Source organism: Megalops cyprinoides, chromosome 21 (genome assembly GCF_013368585.1).
Source record: "Megalops cyprinoides isolate fMegCyp1 chromosome 21, fMegCyp1.pri, whole genome shotgun sequence".
Lineage (NCBI taxonomy): Eukaryota > Metazoa > Chordata > Actinopteri > Elopiformes > Megalopidae > Megalops > Megalops cyprinoides.
The window spans coordinates 21,409,041-21,429,198 of record NC_050603.1 but is presented as its reverse complement, the minus strand read 5'-3'; the positions used below and the strand labels follow the sequence as shown (position 1 = coordinate 21,429,198).

General features: G+C 45.7%; 1 protein-coding gene across 1 annotated transcript in view; it reads left to right on the top strand.

The window, feature by feature from the left end:
- trappc9 (trafficking protein particle complex 9) overlaps nt 1–19,360 on the top strand; it is a 267,915-nt gene extending 248,555 nt beyond the window's left edge. Inside the window, exons 22-23 of the mRNA XM_036555457.1 lie at nt 18,437–18,660; nt 19,062–19,360. Coding sequence (XP_036411350.1) covers nt 18,437–18,660; nt 19,062–19,241 — 404 coding nt within the window. The 3' untranslated portion in view covers nt 19,242–19,360. The remainder of the gene's footprint in view (nt 1–18,436; nt 18,661–19,061) is intronic.
- The last annotated feature ends 798 nt before the right edge of the window (nt 19,361–20,158 follow it).

Sequence of the window (20,158 nt, the reverse complement as noted above, 5' to 3'; positions counted from 1 at the left end):
ACAGCTAGTTTCATTTTTATTGCACTGTGTAAGTGTGTGGTGGTTTTCAGTATGGAAGCCAGTGGAATATTCCATGTTGTCATAAAACTCACTGTGGGTAAAACTGCATTACTGAAGAACACCACATATCTGCTGATGAGAAATTCACTGTGTATTTGATTGTATAGCTGCGGCTTTAGAACAGACGCAGCAAGAAGATCTATGTTCACTGCTGTTGTAAGAGAATATTAGGCCTTAACCATGCTCACTGTGGAGTGTGCACTGTATGGGTGGTTCTTGTTAGCTTGGAAGTCTGCTCAGTTGTGTACAGATTGATTGAACTGGGTGAGAAGTAATGAGCTTGTGTGGTCTCTGATGAAGCTGGTGAGACTCATCCTCTTTCTCTCACCACACACCAGAGCCTCTACACAACGATGCAGATCAATTCTTATAAGTAAATGCTGTTATGAACTGCAGCTCCTCATCCTGACCGATCTCTTCCGCCATTCCCCCCGAATGACCGAAGCCCTTGGATTCAATTGCAGCTCCGTCATAACGGCGAGTGAAGCATCGATCTCAGTGGAGCTTTTGAGGCCGAGGCTCAGACCTGCTTTTCCTAATAAAGCGGAATGATTTTCACCCCCCTCTCTGAGGCCCGACCCTCCGAGGATTGGCCATCCACCGTCATCCCGTGCTGACCCGCCTGGCAAATACCTCGGCGCATTTATACGAATCCATACCGCGAGAACAAACAAGTTTAGGCCCTTCTTAATAAGAAAAAGATGATGTATGATTACTGGCCGCATAAATCTATATTAACCGGTCTGAGGTGAGAGCCTCTCTGAGGAGATCGATGTGCGTTTGTTAGTTCTCGCCTCTGCGCTGTCGAAAAAGCAGTTTTCGCTACCGTTTCCGCCGCGTCAATTGCTCTTTTAATGTTTTGTTTTTTTTCACAACCATTACCAGGAAACACAGAGTGGGTTATTGTTCTGTTTGCAAATATGCTAACCAAGGATCTTTTATTATGCTGTCAGCGAGACTTTGTTTTAGTTGTGTATTAAATTGCTCTCGAGGCTGTCCACATGTAAGTGGAAGTCTTGGGCTTCATTTATATGGCGATTTTTATTAGCCAAACGCTGCTTATTTCCTGATAGATTGCCGTTTTTGATAGCAGCACATTTAATTGTGACTATAAAAAAGAAAAACACTGATGCGTTTCGCGTAGGTGTTGGAACTTTTGGCTTCCTTGCCGCCTTGTGTTTAATTTAGCCGATCTATTTTGAAGGTCCAGACTGCTTCAAAAACTCTGCGGATTACTCAAACATCACAGTCTGATGAAAAAGAGGGCGCAAAATTTATTTATTTTTTGCTTTCATGGTTGATTTTTCCCTATAGAATCCTGGTCTATCCAACACATTCATGATGCTGAATATCATGCACTGTGTCCTCTTCTCAGTACTGTTTCTACACTAGGTGCTTTTAGTCTCAAACCCCTGCATAACGCAACCCAAAGCGAGCCGTTTTCAGCACCCCGAAATAAGCCACGTTTTACAGACAGAAAATCCTCGTTTAAGCCCTGCTTTTAGGCTAATACACTCTTTCGTGGCCTTCCCGCAGGTACGTTGGGTGTTTAATGCGGCGAGGCTGGCGAAACGATGAAAGATGCATGCCGTCGTCTCCCCCCAGCCCGAGCCAGTACGCCGGAGCGAGGGAGATCTGAGGGGGCAGAGGCCTTTGCCTCGGCACCCAGAAGAGAGCTTCTCCCCCTCTCATCTTGCGGTGCTCTCCGAGGCCTCAATCCCATTTGCACTTCTTAATGCCGGAGGAAAATCCATAATGCGACTACGGCTTTAGTGGAGAGCGGCTCTCCTCCTTTCCTCCCGCGACTGAATGAAACATTCCTTCCCCCGTGCTCCTCCTCGCTGACCTATCAGAGTTGCGGACACTTCCACGCACGCCACAGGAAGGCCAAACATGGGTGCGTAACCAGTAAGGGTGGAGCTGCGTGCTTAGGTTCAGTTTTTTCCATCTTTCCACTGTCAGGACTTTCTAGAAGCTGGGTTAATTAAACTTGACTTTGGTTCGTAGAACATCCTTGAGCCTTCCTGTTTTTCTCTATATGGAAATTCTTAAGCTGGAGTGCTTCTTAGTAGTTTTCCTGAGATCACAGCCGCATGTGGGTACATGGATGCTCTCCTGCAAAATCTATCCCTAAAACCCCTGCCTACAAGTAATATGTTCCCACCTGCAGCCAATATCCTTCCCACGGCATACAGAGTGGGGCACACTGTGTTCATCAGCTATTTAACACTTTTGTCACTTGTCCATTTTCCCATTAGCCGTGACATTTATGTGCTACAGTTGGGCCTCCAGTCGGTAACAACCTGCATTTAAGGGAACTCTTAATGTACTTGCTGTTGGTGAAGCTCATTGGATTGAAATTCTCCCTGGGTGACCGAAGACCCTGTAATTAACTTTGAGCTTTTCAGTCATTCATTGCCACCATCGGCACTCCCATACAAACAATAGTCTGATGGGCTTCTAGCTGAGCTCCATTAAGTCAAATCTTCTTTTACAAAGACCAGCGCAAGTTTATGGACAGAAAAGGCTGGGTAGCAACGTACTATTCAGGCATTATATCCCAATTCAGGGATTTCAGGGGGTAATGTAATATGTATTGTAATATTGACAACATATATACAGAACAACAGAATATATATATATATATACACTGTATATATATTCTGTAGCGGAGCGAGCGGGGGGGCAGAGGGTGTGGCTGCCCCGGGCCCACGGTTCTTTCAGTTACAAAGGGGCCCACCTTGGGCCCAGTCTGCCTGACTGAACATGCATTTTTCTTGTTTAGTTGAATATTTTGAATAAAAATTGTTTGTGTGTCTTGATTGCGGCAAAAAATAAAAAGTCAGACTGAGGGCGTAATGGTTTTGACCGACCCCTAGCTAAGTTTCTCAGCACAATATTTATTTTGAATGAGCAGAGACACAATAGAGTTACAGAAAACTTTATTCGCTGTCCAGTATCCTTATGTAAGTGTACAAACAGAAAAATTATGCTCTCTGTTTGAGTCCCAAAGTAGGAACTAGGAGATCGCTGGCTGTCTTGTTTTATTCTCATCACCATCATTGCTGACGGAGCCATGATATTTAGCTATTTTGAATGAGCAGAGACACAATAGAGTTACAGAAAACTTTATTTGCTGTCCAGCATCCTTGTGTAAGTGTACAAACAGATTTCTCATTCTCATTCGGTATTTAAAAATGGTCTCACACAATGAGGTGTGCTGAAATATGTGTGTGTATATATATATATATATATATATATATATATATATATATATATATATATATATATATATATATATATATGTATATGTATATGTATATATGTGTGTGTGTGTGTGTATCCAGTATATTCACACACATAATAAGCTATTTAAATCTCATTCTAAATAGCTAAATAGCTGTTCTCCACTGCCTCCACTTCTGCAATCACTGTGATCAATAAACACCTCAAAATTTGATCAAGAGAATCCAGACATGCAAATGTTTCAGGCTTAGAAGAGCCTGGCAGCTGCTGGTCAGCCTCAGAAAAATGTTTTTTTGTCAATACTCAGCCTCATTGGAAGTGCTAAACTAGAATGGCCTCCGGTGGTCTTAAATCTCGCCCCAGTCCTGCTTAATAATTCATCCACTCAGCGGGGCGCCGCTTAAAAAGTTTGTTAAAAAAATCCCAAATTCACTCTAGCATCAGGTAGAGGGGAGAGAGGGGCCAAGGCCATGGGAAAGACCTGTGTGGTTTTCTCCCTCAGGCTCTGCAGCACTTTTTAAAAAACTTTTCCTTCGTTAAATCATGACCCTCAGACGCCAGTTGTAATTCTCCTGTTCTGAAATGTAAACCTTACGGTAATTTTTATCAGTACTAACTCATACCCAGTTATGATAAAATGTTGTACGCGGGTTGAGGTGTATGGGCTGTGCGAGTATCTCAAGTACCTTGAGTATCGAGTGATTCACACTCGTGATTGGCGTTTTTTTTTTTTATTATTATTTTTGCTCATATCAGAAACAAACAGAGGGGCAAGCCTCTGATGGCTGACGGGGGAGGATGAGTAACGTGGAGGGGGGTGCACGCAAGCCTCATAAAGCATTCTGACGTCTCTGCTTCCTGTGAAACGCTCTGAGAGGCGTAGCGGCTGATTTTGGATGAAGGTGAGTCATGCAGCTGCCACGCTCGTTGTGGGTAAATAAGAGAGAGACGTTTTTTTTCGTCTCTCGAATTCCTTGCCTTAATTCAAATGGTTCTGAATCTGAATTGCAGTCATTTCTCACCAAATGAAATTGTGTTGGAAGTGTGGTCCCCTCGGCAGGGGAAGTGGCGGGCCTCGCATTGTGGTGACGTGCACCCACTCATGGGGACTTGGTCTTCTGCCCGGTTCCCATCTTGCGTTCAGCTTGACGGTGGCGCAGCGGAGTCCTTTTGCTCACAAGGCGAGACAGACTTGTCCAAGTAAAGCGTTTCTGGTTGGTTGGTTGGTTGGTTGGGAGAATAGGATACGATTTAAAACAAATTAGCCAGAATTGCTCTCTGAACCAGTGGTGCTGCGTGGTTCCAAAGCAGTGACCCTTAGTCAATGGCGACTTCCAGGGAATATTTGATTAAACAGCCTTCTGAGGAGGTAAGATTACCTGCCAGTTGTCATTGGAACACGTAACCGATTCTTCCAAAAAATAAAAAAACTCATGACCAAAGTCAGACCCCTTGTATTGGTTCCATAGATTGATTTTATATGTTGATCCATACCATAGCACCACACAGGCCCTGTGTTTGGTTAAGCTGTAGCTCCCAGACTGATAAATCTTTCACCCACTAATGGTGCTTTGTGATCTTTAACACTGTCTGATTGTAGCTGAAATCTTCCCTTTAACGAGGTACACTAGAACTCAGTTTCTTGGTACCAGAAGGATGGTAAATGATCAGGCATTCTCACAGTAGATCAGCACACATGCACTCATAGTAAATTAGTAAAAGATCAGGCTTGCTCTCAGTAGATCAGCAGGCTTGCTCTCAGTAGATCACCAAGGCTTGCTCTCAGTAGATCAGCAGGTTTGCTCACAGTAGATGAGCAGCGGCCCTCTCAGTGGATCAGCAGTTTGCTCTCAGTAGATCAGCAGATTTGCTCACAGTAGATGAGAAGCGGCCCTCTCAGTGGATCAGCAGCTTGCTCTCAGTGGATCAGCAGGTTTGCTCACAGTAGATGAGCGGCGGCCCTCTCAGTGGATCAGCAGCTTGCTCTCAGTAGATCAGCAGGCTTGCTCACAGTAGATGAGCGGCGGCCCTCTCAGTGGATCAGCAGCTTGCTCTCAGTAGATCAGCAGGCTTGCTCACAGTAGATGAGCAGTGGTGCTCTCAGTGGATCAGCGGCTTGCTCTCAGTAGATCAGCAGGCTTGCTCACAGTAGATGAGCGGTGGTGCTCTCAGTGGATCAGCGGCTTGCTCTCAGTGGATCAGCAGGTTTGCTCACAGTAGATGAGCGGTGGTGCTCTCAGTAGATGAGCGGTGGTGCTCTCAGTGGATCAGCAGGCTTGTTCTCAGTAGATCAGCAGGTTTGCTCACAGTAGATGAGCGGTGGTGCTCTCAGTGGATCGGCGGCTTGCTCTCAGTGGATCAGCAGGTTTGCTCACAGTAGATGAGCGGTGGTGCTCTCAGTAGATGAGCGGTGGTGCTCTCAGTGGATCAGTGGCTTGCTCTCAGTGGATCAGCAGCTTGCTCTCAGTGGAGCGTCGGCCTCTCGTCCCGGTGGGGGGGGGTGTGTGCGGGCGCGCGGCTTGGCGCTGGAGCGCGAGCAGTAGCGTGGGTGCTGCCGCTGCTGCTGCTCGGCTGCGTGGGAGGGTGATGCGTTCAGTGTTTACATTGCGCACAGCTTGCGGCATGCATAACGATGCACGCTATCGATCAATGACCCCGCTCTTTCACAATGAAATATCCTGCCACTCAGGCTGCTTCTGATTCAGCCCTCCTCTCCAGCAGCATTTAACTTGTTGAGGGCGGAACTCATGAGAAGCCTCCAGCAACGTTTCACTGCATTCATCCGAGCATACCACGTTACATTCCTTCAAACCGGCAGGTGGTTTTTCAACTCTCTAACCGCCACCCTCCTGCCAAAAAAAAAGTCAAATTCCATCATAGTCACTGCTATGCTTGCTGTGGCTACATGACTTCTCTTTTTTCGGTTTGTTTTCATTACGTTTGCTTTCATATCACTCCTGGCGTTAATAAATTCATGAAACTATGTATCAATTTAGTTAATTAATACCTATGTTTTGTTATTTCATTTAAGTAACACCTGTAATGAAATAACTAATTACCTGCTTCTTAATCAATGTTTAATTTTTTGTATTTATATTTTCAACCCTAACAGGGTTGGAATCCATTAGTAGCTATGCTTATCAGACCACGGCACACCCAAAATCATGTGCAAGTAGGCCATTCTAGTACAGACACACTGAATATCCTGTCTCTTTTCTCCCCAGCTTTGGTCTGGGAGCCCCGCTATTCTTCCTGCTAGTGTCATGGTGTGAAATAGACTTCTGATCCACCAAAACATGGAAAATCTCAGGCAGGCAGTTGTGATTCACCAACCCGGCTTTCCTCCATGTCCCCCTGATCAGAGAGAACCCTGTCAGTCTGACCCCTGCGTCGGGATCCTTCACGTGACTGAGCCGTGCGTGTTCTGGTCTGTGTGTTACCGTGGTGAAGGTTTTGGGGAGCGCCGCCCCACCCCCGTCTCTGCTTCCTTTTAGTCCTTTAGTCATTCAGCATGGCATGGCCGTGTCACGGCGCTCCTTCTGATCCTTCGCTGTGAGAACCGCACGGGAGCAACTTTGGTGGCACAGGACAGAAACGGGCCGATTCTGTACTTCAGCACTTGGTTTGCCCCCCTCATTTACCCAGCAATTTACCCTGCCAGGAGTCCTCCCAGTAACATTAGCTCCTCTGACACTTTGACCTTGCTGTGGAGAGTGGCCTCGCTGTACGAACAGCTACAGCTGAGCAGAGCTTCTGGCATGGATATTGTTCTCTTGCTGATCCATTTTCATTGAAGACATATGTGTGCATAAATTGAAGCGTGTACTTTGTGTGTTTATTCCATACTATTATGTGCAGCTCCATTTTATTAGTAGATATTTACCTGCATTGTAGGGGCACTTGATCAGAACAGTTAACATATCTCATGTACTGTATCATCCATTCACACAGCTGGGTGTTTACTGAGGCAATTTAGGTTAAGTACCTCACCTAATGGTGCAACAGCAGTGCCCCACCAGGGAATCAAACCAGCAATCCTCGGGCTACAAGACCTGCAGCCTACCACTATGATGCACTGCTGCCTTTTGCAAAGAGTGTCCAAAGAGCACCTTACAGAAAGATCCTCCGCCGCTCCTGCTCTGGCGTGTTCTCTGCGGGGGGGGGGGGGGGGTGGAGAGGAGCCCCACTTGGTCTCTGGGTGCAAATGGGAGGCGTAACATTTGAGCGCGCCCGTGAGTGGGAGCGCAGAAGGGTTTCGGATGCGGTAATCGGAGCACTCAGCAGGATCCGCCATTCAGCTCCTAGCAGCCAAGAATCGCACCCACACTGCTGATCTCACACTGTTTTGATCGGCTTTTATCTGCTCGGTTTTGGGCTCGCTTTGGGAGGTTTCAGCGGAGAACTGTTTTTTTTTTTCCTCACTCTCTCTTTCTCTCTCCCTCTCTCACTGTGGCTCTCTCACTTTCACTCCTCTCTCCTTTTCCTTGGCCATTGTGACATCACAACCCACTCCCCTATTTTGGTGCATACACCTCCCATGTTCATTTTGAGCTTTGCGCATGGTTGCATTGTGAGGTACTTGGTGAACGGACAGGAAAATGTCCCGTGCTTCCAATATGCTCTTTCAAGATGGATGGACATAACTAATATCCACCTCTTCAGCATTGCAGTCTCCTTTACATTACATTGGAAAACTTGAAAGCAACTTTTTAATGACACGGATAAACTGTCTCATTATCACCGTTGGTATGGTTCCATTGGAAATCCATGGATTCCACTAATATCCCAATCCCTTAAAATTCCCCTAATGGGGATATTGCAATTGAGATATTAAGGTGGGTTAAATCAACTTGACTCAAAAGAACATATTCCCATCTTCCAAAAGGAAAGCGGTAATATCCCACCCTTCCCACAAGGGCTGGGATCAATCCTGTCCAGAATTACAATTGATTATTTTCCACCAATTCAGTTCAGGAACCAGAATTAATGCAGCGTAAGTGTGCGTGGAGATTGCATCGGCATTGACCATTTGGACTCGGGGCAGATTGGAAATGGGAGTGGAATGGAATTCCTCCCACAGCGCTAAGGATTTGCAAACGTGAATTCCCCGAAGAGGGAGAAGCTTGAAAGGTTATGAAAGAGGCAGTTAAACCGCGAGGATGAGCACTCCACATTCATTTCAACTGCAGGCTGTGAAGCGTTATTTTAATTGCCCGGCAGTCATTGGGCATAATTAGTAAATAGCATATATTTCCTTTGGGAGATACCAGCGTGGATATTTTCAGAAGGCTGATGTGTCCAGCCTTCTCTCCCTGTTTTCCTGGAGAAACAGGTCATGCCTTGCTGACCCCACAGTAATTAAACCACTTCCACACACATGTGTGCAGTGCACTAGTAGCTTGTCAGCTGTGAGCTAGCAGGATGAAAACGGGCCACCATTTACAAAGAAAACATAAATAAATCATAATGAATAATGAATTTCATTAAAAATGGTGTTATGGTAGAAATATGTAATAAGTGTATGTGATATAAAAATTTATTCATGTATACATGTATACATTTTATGTACATAAAAAACATTAATATTCCTCCAGAATTTTAATGCCTTAATTTTACTGCAGAATTTTCTTGTGGATGCAGTACCCACAGACATTTCACTTGATTAGGAAGATGACACAGTTACATTTACATTTACATTTATTCATTTAGCAGACGCTTTTATCCAAAGAGACGTACAAAAGTGCATATAGTGGGCAAACAGGCACAAGGGCAGGATGTGTACAGGTCATACAATGCAGATAGTGCTGAAGCTGAGCACAAGGTCGGTGTAGCGAGGCAGATCTAATCTGATCTATGGTTACATATATCAAATACAGTCACTGGGACAATAAAGTGCTGCTATACTACCTAGGCAAAAATGTGCTACAAATACAAGGTAAGAGATAGAGCTACAAGTACAAGCCAAGAATCTTAGATTAACAAGGTCAAAATGGCAAGGGTGTCAGTCCAGGTAGAGTCTGAAGAGTTGTGGGGGTGGGGAGTTCATTCCACCGCTGGATGATGGAAAAGCGACGTTGTGAGGAGCGTGGGCCTTTCGTTCTGTTGATGGGAGGAGCGAGGCATCCGGATGTGGCGGAGCGAAGTTGTCGAGGGGGTACGTAGGGTATGATGAGGTCCTGCAGATAGGTCGGGGAGGTTTTTTTTGCAGCAGAAAAGGTGGGGGTCAAGGTTTTGAAGCGGAACCTCATACTAAAAAGCTCATACTAAAAAGCAGTTACTCCTCACCTCATACTAAAAAGCTGTTTTCTCAATTGCTGTCTGTAGCACAGACTGAATATCAACATCGTGCATTTCCACAAGTTATAAGAGGAAAACTGGTTATAACAAAGAGTAAGCACTCAGACAGGTGTGGACAGACAAGCATCATTATTGGCTGAATCTCAATGAATACATGACACTTTGGGTGTGTATAAATAATTTTTTTTTTCATGTGAAGTCTTTGGAGATTTGAAACCTTTCAACATTGTTGCGCAGACAGTAGCATGAAATTAATATTGTGTTTCAGTGGTGTTATGGTACTTTCATCCACAAGATTATATTCACAAATTCTTCACCAATCAAATAAAATGTCATCTTTATACACACTCGGAAATGTATAATATTTCACACTGTCCAATGCTGCTGGGAAAAGGTTGGATTTCCACCGTGGCTAGAAAACAATAACAAATGATAATAACAACAAATAATATGTGCCCAAATACCCTAAACGAAAAACAGATTACCATCTCTATCAAGAAAGAGTGAGAAGGATGGATGGGTGGATAGACACATGGACAGAGACAAGAGAAGTGATAGGAAATAATGACTGCAATCCAAGAGAAAACGAAAAAGAAATTGCATGTGTCGAGATGGGTCTGTCTCTGCACAGTGGGGAAGGGTTTCTGGGATCAGACCACAATCATAATCGGCGCAATCATCAAGCCACGATCCAATTAAACGCAACCCAAGGAATAAGCACTGTCCAAATCCCAGGATGGATGCTCAATTTTTCTGACCTTGAATTCCTCCTAGGAAAAGAAAAAAAAGAAAAGATACAAAAGTGTGCTTTTCTCTTGTATTATTTAGGAAGGTGAAAAAAAAATCATGTCAGTCCTATTTACAGAAACTCATCTGATGTTCCTGTTTTTGGCAGCAGATGAAAGCAACGTGTAAGCTTGCTGATGCCAATGCTTCTTTTGTGGAAGGCAGTTAAGATGCTCGTAGGGTTGGCTGGCCGTGCGGCTCTCCGCTCAGACGAGCTTGAAGGGAGAGATAAATGGCGCAAAATGCGGGTTCCCACCGAGAGTTAATGAACTGGAGTGTGACGCGCGTCGCCCGTAAACCAGCTCCGTATCCACGGCCGCTTCCGAAGGCCTGGCTCCAGAAAACTCCTCCGGACGCCGATAGGCAAGTAATTGCATGCTGATTGTCCCCTGGAAAAGACGTGTGCTGAGAGGAATTAACAAGCTGTCAGAAATGCCAGGCCTGCGAGATGCAAACTGACACAACTGTTTTCCGGAACTTTCAGCGACGCGCTTGGTTCTCAGCACAGCTGCATCGTACTCCTGGCAGTTAGGTTTGTCATTTACATTATACTAGCATGAAATGCAGAATTAAGTACAGTAAAGAATGAATGAAATGACTTTGTCCAGGTTTACAGTCACATAAACTTACTTTGAAATCTCCCTCCAAGTTGGTAAGACTAGGGTGCAAGGAGTCACCTAATTGATAAAATCTATAGCTTGGCAAGTAACAGTGACAATCACTCAATTCCACTGAGTTGCATTCACAGTGATACCTTTGCAATATTCCATTTTTACAATACCGTAGAGGTAAAAAGGTTTACATAAAATGTGATCTGTCCATCACGGTGTAAGGACAGGAAAGGAGAGATCGGCACCCATTAGCTGGCCTAAGGATGTGATACTTTGCAGTTAGACTGGACTAGGAGCTGCCATTTTCTTTTAAGAGCTCATTTTAAAACTAAGATAAAAAGCATGGCTTAAGCCAAACTAGAAATCATATATTGAAAAAACAAAGCCAGGAACATGTGTGACTGGTGTACCACAGAGTGCTTGGCCACAGTTATTGGAGATGACCACTGGCCACTCCAAATCTGGGGCTTGATATGGACTTGTGGATTCAGCAGAACTTGCCATTCTAACATGCAAGTGGAACTTTTTCCATAGTATTTCTACATTAACAGGGCCATATGAGTAGCCAAAATTGTTTGAGGCATCAGTGATTGAAGATATTTGAAATCTGGCCATTATAGATCACCGTTTTCCACATATCAGGTGGTTGGAACAGGTACCATATCAACTTTGAAACAGAACATTCTGTTCAGGAATTGGTTGCTTGACAAGGTAAATCTAAAATTGTGAGAGACTCTGCAATCCACAGTTGTTCCTGCATGTATTATTTGTTTTTAAATCGATATGTCATATCAACAGTCTGCCTCCTGATAACATAAGTTATATTCTGTGTTATGGCTTGCTTTTATAGCAGCACAAAAAATCTTTTAAAACTCAATTGTTCAGGAAAAAAAGACAACAGAAATAACTTGGGTGGTTGTTATGGTGATAATTATAAAAGGAGCAGATGGCTGAAGATATCAGATGCTGCGCTATTTTTAGCCGTGTGATGGCACGCTTGCAACCTTTATAGCAACTATTCAAACTCCCATCAGCACAGCCGTTAAGAGCTTGCACTGGAAGGGCCCAGTTTTTGCTTCCACAAGTGGTCCCTGGATCTGCTGTCAGCCAGACAATCTGTGCCTCTTTTCGACCAGCCCTGAGCTCCTCCGCCATCGGTCCTCGGGAACACGTCCCCCCTCTGTCCCTCTGCCACCCCGCTCCCCAGCCACCTGCATTCCTTGTAAACAGTAACCCCGGTCACTTTTGCAAATTTGACCTGCCTCCTGCCCGGGAGATTAGCAAAGAACAAACTGAAATGTTTAGTGTTCAGCCCCCCTCCCCCCTCCCCCCCCCCCCCCCCCCCCCCCCAGAAAAGCTGCTGTCAGTCCTCACTCCTTCCTCCCTCTTCTTCTTTTTTGACCTTGTGAAGCATTATGACTGCATGGACAAACAGCATAGATCTCATAGCTCCCTTGTAGCACCTAGCAGAAATGGCTGGGTGTGCCATTTGTAATACCCCTGGCAAATCATGCCAGGTTGCCTCACATATGCCATATTGGGGCATTTGCCAGTTTAGTGCATTTAAAAATCATTGCCTCCTTTTCTGTGTGCTCAGCCATCGCCTCAGTTGAACCTGTTGCACAGTTATTTTAAAGGACATTTTAGAAATCAGTCGAATTGGAAGCAGAAGTGGATGGGACAGAGAGCAGAGCTGTTTTGTTTTCCTTTTTGCCGAAAAGTTTTTAATGTCACCAAAGGTTTTCTGGCTTTTACCCAGAACAATTTTTTCGCACTGCTGGCGCCACCGCCGAGCTGTCTGACGCGTCATTGAAAAGCCATCATAGTTAAGAGTGACTTGTGTGGGACATACAAGGGTGCTGACAAGTGAAACCCAGCCACTGTGACCACCTCGGGCCACCTCAAGTCAACCGGTCAAATACTGCAGTCGCAGACATACAAATACTGCAGTCTTAGACATACTTAAGAGTCAAGGAGTTTTAGAGGGGAAATTACCTCTGATTTCTCTCTAATTTCCAAAGGGCAAAGCATGCTTATGATCTGTGTCTCATTGGTACTGATATGCATTCTGTTGTTCATGTATTTGTATTATTGCTTATTCTTATTATCTTATTATATCTGTGACAGGTTCTCTGTGTGCTAACTATAGTTTCGCATAGAACAGCATATCACAACCTGTCGGTCTGTGCATGATCTGTTTAGATTGTTGCTACAGGATATAGTACAGTAATCAGGCTAGCCTCTGTCAGTGCTTCCAATTCCACCTTAAACTACTGAAATACATTAAAAGGCAGCTTGTATGTAGGCATATTCCTCCCCTGCCATATTTCAGAGGCACAGTGCACAGTTAAAGCAGCCCTCATCCCCCAACACTATTATTAAACTCTACTACAGTGATACATCCATGATATGTAACCAACACAATAACCTCTCACCTGCAAGTGATGTATTCACAAAATGGAGCCAGCCTCAGGAATAGGGTTTACACAGATGCTGCCCCTAAGCTCTGACCCCAGGTCAGGCAGAGTGTGTTTTTTCCACATACTCCAATGCGTGGGGTTGTGATTAGTAGGGGCAAAAAAAGTACCCAGACCTAGAAACAGTGTGATTTATTCACATATAAGCTCCAGTACTGATGCATCACTGAAACATGCGAGACAGATTGGCAGGTAAATTACAGCAGAGTGCGTTTAAGCACAGTGGCTAATGCACAGGTGGTAATGATCATCACGGCGCTGATAAAAGTCTGTTTGCTCCACTGCGGGCCATTAAGGGCAGAGGTCTAGTTCACGCAGTGTCAACGGCATTTTTCGCTTTTACAGTATGCCATTTGGCATCCAGGTGGCCCCATTATGATAAGAGGGAGAAAAAGAGGGCTCGATTCTCTGGGCAGTGGTCTCTTGGTGGTCTGTGGTACGGTGGCAGGCAGGAGCATAGGGGAAGGGGTGAGGGCCGCTGACGAGGGCTGCTAAATTCTGATGTTTTTTTTTTTTTTTTTGTGCTGCCGCACTGCGATGCCAGAGCGCACGGCGGGCGAGGGCCGGTTGCTGTGGCGACGCCGCGGCGCGCAGATGAAGCAGCCGTCAGGAGAGCTGCAGCGTTAGTGGCGCGTCGCGTGAGGGCACACGAAACATTCTGTTCTGCTGCCAAACTCAGCCGGCTTCAGAACCAGAGCGAACCACGTTCCGCGCCACTTTTCTCTCCCACCCAAAACTTATGGAGCACGTTGATTTTTACCACTCAGTCGGTGCCAGGCAGCACCGAGGAGCCCCTGAGGAGTTAACTTCAGACTGACATCTCCATTCAGATAGAAACGTTCATTTTTATATTTTATATTTTATACTTTATCCACATATCCCCTTTAGAGTAAAAGAGCAAACGCTTTCAGAATGTTGCAAGACATATTCTGATGAACAGGTGTGAGAGAGAAAGCAGAAGTAAACTGTATTGAAGGGGTATGACAAGTGCATAAATCAGCTGGATGAGATGGGGCTGCTTTTATGAATGTTTGCAGTCATGGCTGTATCTTAAATCTAGACAGTGACGTCTTAGTGCTGTACTGGGAGGTTGAGCAGCACTTTCATGCTGTCTGGTCCGCTGTTGAGGGGCATCATTACCTTACATCTCTGTCTCGCTCTCTCTCTCTTTCACACTCTTTTCTTTTTCCCATTTCTGGAACTTTCTTTCCTTACCATTTCCCCCCTCTCTCTATCTCTCTCTCTCTCTCTCTCTCTGTCATCTCTCTGTCTATTTTATATTTCTCACTCCCTTTCCCCATGTCTGTCTCTCTATCACTCTCTCCCTTTCTTGAACTCTCCTTCCTCACCATCTCTTCTCGCTCTCTCTCATCTCTTATATCCTTCTCTCTCCCTCACCCTGCTTCCATCTCTCCCTCCCTCCCTCCGTTCGGTGAGCTGGGAGTTACCCCCCCCCCCCCCCCCCCCCAAAAAAAAATCCTTTAATATATCCCATTAATTCTAGCTCATTGGGTTTCTATCATGCCTCTCCCTGGGAGCTATGTTTACCCAGCTCCAGAGCCACTGTAGTAAATCACACACCTGCTTAATGGAGAGATGCACAGGAGGGTAGTGGGGAGCGGGAGGCCGCGTGGCTGCTAAATGTTCTCAAATTAGTGCTCTAACCAGCGAGAGGGAGGGGGTTATATTCCCAATATGTTCCTTGAGGGCAATACTGTAGAAGTACAAATACATGCATGTAATGTATGCACTGTCTCCTCGTTTCTTGATGCTCACTGTACGTGCTAAGTAAGCAAATGGTTAACCTTGTAAATCTTTATAGGAGGGACCAGTCATGACTTCTCTATATATTACCAGTAAAGAAAGGGACAGCCCTTGTTTTATCTTCATGTGTAAAATGTTTTTTTGTGCTTGAAATATGATATTCTCATGCTCCTCCTGTTGAATCATAAAGGTCTGTGGTGGAAGGATCAAATAGGAAAGAAGGCTGGTTTCTCATCAAACAAATCCAAATATCGGAAGTTACACACATTTTTAGAACAGTATGTCCTTAGTATAAACAGTGTAGAACTCAGAATCACTATAAGCATTATGAGCAATTTTCTTGTTGAGGAAGACTGAGACTATGGGGTGCTTAGGGGTACATTGCACCCCCAGACGGACCTCAGTGCACCCCAGGTTGTCTCCTTATATCCCGATGTGTACATAGTATTTGTGACTTTTTGTGCGCCTCTGTGGGTTGCAGTTGCACCCCTCTGTATTTTCTCCTGGCGCCAAGCCTGGTTATGCTCGTAATGGGTGTCGACTTTGACGTGTTGATTTGTGCCATTTCCCTAGATTCACTCGATAATAGGCAGTTCACAGTAGTGTGGCCGGTGGAGAGCTGAAATGAGAATTCACAGATTGATGATTCAGATCCTTCTCTCGGTCCCCTTATGTTCTATTTTCAGGTAGATTTCATCATCTAAAAATAAAGAGGCTGCATTATATGGAATTATGTCATTACAGAAACCTGTTCCCCACTGCTTTTCCTCCTGTTTCTGCAGCGTGCCATTATGTGTGAAAAAAGAGCTTATTTCTTGCAATTGCTGCTTCAAAGTCACTACCGAGGAGGAAGGAGGAGCGACTGTCCTTTCTTTGGCAGCCGATCATGACTACCTCGTTCTCTCTTCTGTAGTTTCATCACTTCATTTCATAGTTGCCTTCACTTGGTTCAGCCTTAACACGGAGGAACTCATCATTTTCCTGTTTAGAACAGATGTACCTATAATTTGCTCATCTCCTAGCAACAAGCCTTTGAAAACTAAATATAACCACTTAGTAAGGTGTCGCGTTAGGACCGGCTTGATTGGTTGCGGAGACACGCAGTGCGCTGGAGTGGAGTGTCCCTCGGTCCCCCAGGTCCGGCGCTGCCATAATAATCCCAGACATAATAAAGTGGCCGAGATGTCAGCAGAAGCTCCTCTTCAAGGGTACCTCTGCTCGCCGGCTTTAGCGCGCCCAGCTGGTGGGCCGCGCCCTCCTGTTCAAGCGGGACAGAATCTGAAATCTGAGAGCCGTCCGCGTCACGGATCACGCCGTCGGGTCCGCTGAGCTGTGTGCCGATTCGTCCAACAGGGCCCTCGTGTGCAGTCACTGCTTATAAGACAAAGGGTAGTTGTGGACAGGGTGGGCCGTGATGGACAAGAGAGAAAACAGAAGAATCCATACAGATACAAATTTGTTCTCGTCAGCTGTACGACAGGGGTACAAGGCAGCTGGGTATTACAAACAATAATAAAAAATTTAAGACGGTCTGTGAATTCGCTCTCAGACGGTACCTGGACCCCGTCTGTCCTGCACTGTTGAACTATGGCCCGTCTGCCTTCCACTTGCAGTTTCACATCGATGGCGTTATTACAGATCTCTTTCAGCTCACAGAGCATGCCACAAGCCCCCTCCGGGCGATGCGGGGCCGCAGAATATTTATGAAAACCATTTGGTTCTTTTTATGAGAACGTTTCATCTTTATAAGCAAGCTTTGTTTGGTTCACATTGCGCAGTAATCATTTTTCTCATGCTGTCAGGTATATCGGTGCCAAAGAAAAAAAAAACAGATTAAAAGACCTAAACTTCCCATGGCTGTCTTTTTTTAGAAGACGAGACAAAAAGGCAGCGAAAAGATTGAAATGTGAATGCAGAAATAATCGAGTAGCTGCGCATCTGTTTTGTTGAGGAGAGGGTGAGGGATTTTTATCAGACAGGGAGATGAGAAGTCGGGAGAACAGGGCGATCCTGTACACCGTTCCCCTCCAGGGATCCATCAGTAAGAGGTAACGATGAGTGTGACAAAACGAATTCCACCCCCCCCAGCCCACTGGCCTTCTCTCGAGGGACGCGGCTCAGTGGCCGTCAAACCTCCAGGAGGCTCGCGTCTGACTCTACAGAACTGCCGCAAGCCCGCGGGGTACGGTCAGCACGAAAAGGCCTGAACAGCTCTATCGTGTGTCACCAGGGTGTCACGGCACGACAGGGCTGTCAGCGTTTACCGCGGCGGCGGGTCAGAGGCGGAGATCGCGGCCACACCGTGAACCTGCCGCCAGGCTCGGCCTCCTCGTTAGCCCGTCGCCTCTGTCATAATGAGAGAGGGTATTACACCCTTTTTGTCTGACCCCACCCACGGCTAATCGAGCTAATCTTCGGACGTGGAAGACGAGGGGCGCCACTTCCGCTGCAGCTGTGCTGAACTGGCGTGACGTTAGGATTCGTGACGCATTGGCCAAATAGAATTTACTCCCAACGCAACGCGGTTTGAAATGTCAGAGAGGGACCGCTTCGTGCAAGTGTGTAGGTGGGAGGGAGGAGGGGGTGGGTTGCAGCATGGGGTGGGGGGTGGGGGGGGGGGGGTTGCCTTCCAATCTCATTTGTCCCCTCTTGACAAAAATTAGTCATGCATGAGATTGATAGGATGCAGTTCGTTCCCTAAGCTCCTGCGCTCTCTGTTAATGTCAATAAAATGTATTTTAGGAGGACAAATCATTGATCCCTCACAAGAAACAATGTGATGGGATTTGATGTGTGCTTTCATTTTGAGGAATGCAAATGAGGTGGGGAGAGGAAGGCTCTAAATGTGGAATTTTCGAGTGTAAGTGTCGGTTAAACGACTGCTCAGATCCATCTCTGTTTTCTCAAGATATCTCAACGACAAAGACAAGTAGCTCTCATTGTGCCATCAGGAAGCTTGCAGATGCAAACACGTCTTTTTTGTGCTGTTGTCTTTGATATCGCTTGGTGCGTCTTTTAACATTGTTTTCTGTAGCAATTCTCTCCTTTTTTCTTCAGAAAAGCACCATTTTATGAGTGATCTTATGGGGTGCAGGCTTGTTGGAAACTCAGATCTGTAAAGGAAAACCTTTATTCTCCACCATAGCCTCTGTGAAAGTCCCCAGCCTGGCTGAGCCGTCCTCCCTCTCTCCACAGATGTGGCGGTGAACGGGAAGCCGTGTGACTGTGACGTCATCGCGGACTGCAAGGTGGGCGACACAGTGCCCCTAGAGGTCAAGCTGACCAACCGCAGCAAGAATGCTGTGGGCCCCCTGGCCCTGACCATCATCCCCTTCCAGGACTACCAGAACGGGGTCCACAACTATGACCTGCAAGATGCCGTCACCTTCATCGGCTCCAACACCTTCTACATCGACACTGTGAGTAGGCTTACAACACTAGTGGTGCTGTGTCAAAGGCAAAGTTGAGGTATTTTATTCATGTAAAATGGTGTGTCTCTTGTTAGCACCCCCTTTAAATAAATGTTTAAATACAGTAAATTCAACCTTGTAGTTTAGTAGATGTTAAATAAAAGCAATCTTACCTCATTATTCCCCCAAGGCACTTAATTATTTTTGTCAACAGTACAGCTTTTATGAAGTCGGGTATATTTTTTTTTTGTCATGGAATCAATACCCAGCATCTTTTGAGGCGTTTTCATTTTTGTAAATGAGGTTGCACTTTTAAAAGGAGGAGGGAAGGACAGTGAGGTGTGTGTCCTGTTTCCCAAACGGTTTATGCTTACAGTACGTTGAATTTGTCTTTCCCGTTTTTTTTCCAGGTCAACCCCACCGAAAACTCTATCTGTGTCGGTGCTCTCCTTTTCCTCTACACCGGAGACTTCTACCTGAACATCAAGTTCCAGGATGACAACCCGGCTCGCGAGCTTCCCCTGGCTTGGTTCTGTCTGCCCAGCGTCCACATTAAGGCTCTGGACCCTGCCCTTGAAGCTGCGTCCTAAAATCCTGGGCCTCCGTACCTGTAAATCCAGTCCTCCTTTTCTAGGGACCACTGTCCCACCCCAGGGGGGAAAAAAAACAATTTCATCTGAAATGAAAGACTACTCTCGTGGCTAGCCCCCCCCCCCCCCCCACCCTCTCTCTGAGTACTCCGGCATCATGAATTCATATGCATATGAATTCTGTAATCTACTGTATTTATGTATTTACCGCGGTCTTAAAAGCCAGTGCAGCTTTGCAGACCATTTAGTGGTGTGAGGGTGTTTTGGGTGTTTGGGCCTCTGTAATGGTAATTTACTCCAAGGACAGCAGTCATCTGACAGACTAATCTTAGCAGCTGTACCTCAGAAATGGGGGTTATCAGAAATACTTGCCTGTATTTGTATTTTTTGGCTTTGACTCTTGCCTGTGTTCAGAGAGATTTTTTTAGCAACTTAAAATGGGAGTCTGTCATAATCCCTTATGTTATGGGTCTTGCTGTGATTGGAGGCCAGTGAAAATAAGGCCACTGCTGTTTTCTCTGCTTGCTTTTAAGTTCACTGTCTCCTTTCCTCAGTCCAAGTGAAAGTACAAAATGGCCGAGTAAAATGTGCACCATGTTGCGGCTGAAAGAACCACCGCTGTGATGTAACTCACCCTCCCCCTCCCCACACATAAACCTCCAATATACTTAGCCTTATCCGCTGTTACCCCCTCCTCTAAGGGTTCTCAGACCAGGTGACACCTGCACAGAAGCTGGTGGCTACAGCAACACTGTGCAGCCTAATGAAGCTCTCCCACATTACAAACACAACACGGCACATCTGGGTCAGAGGTCAAGAGGTGTAAAAAGCTTCCGGAAATACCGTGTTAACATTTTGAAATGCACGGATCTGAACGGTTTTGGCTGTCTTTGTGTTGGCAACAAAAATTGCCAACA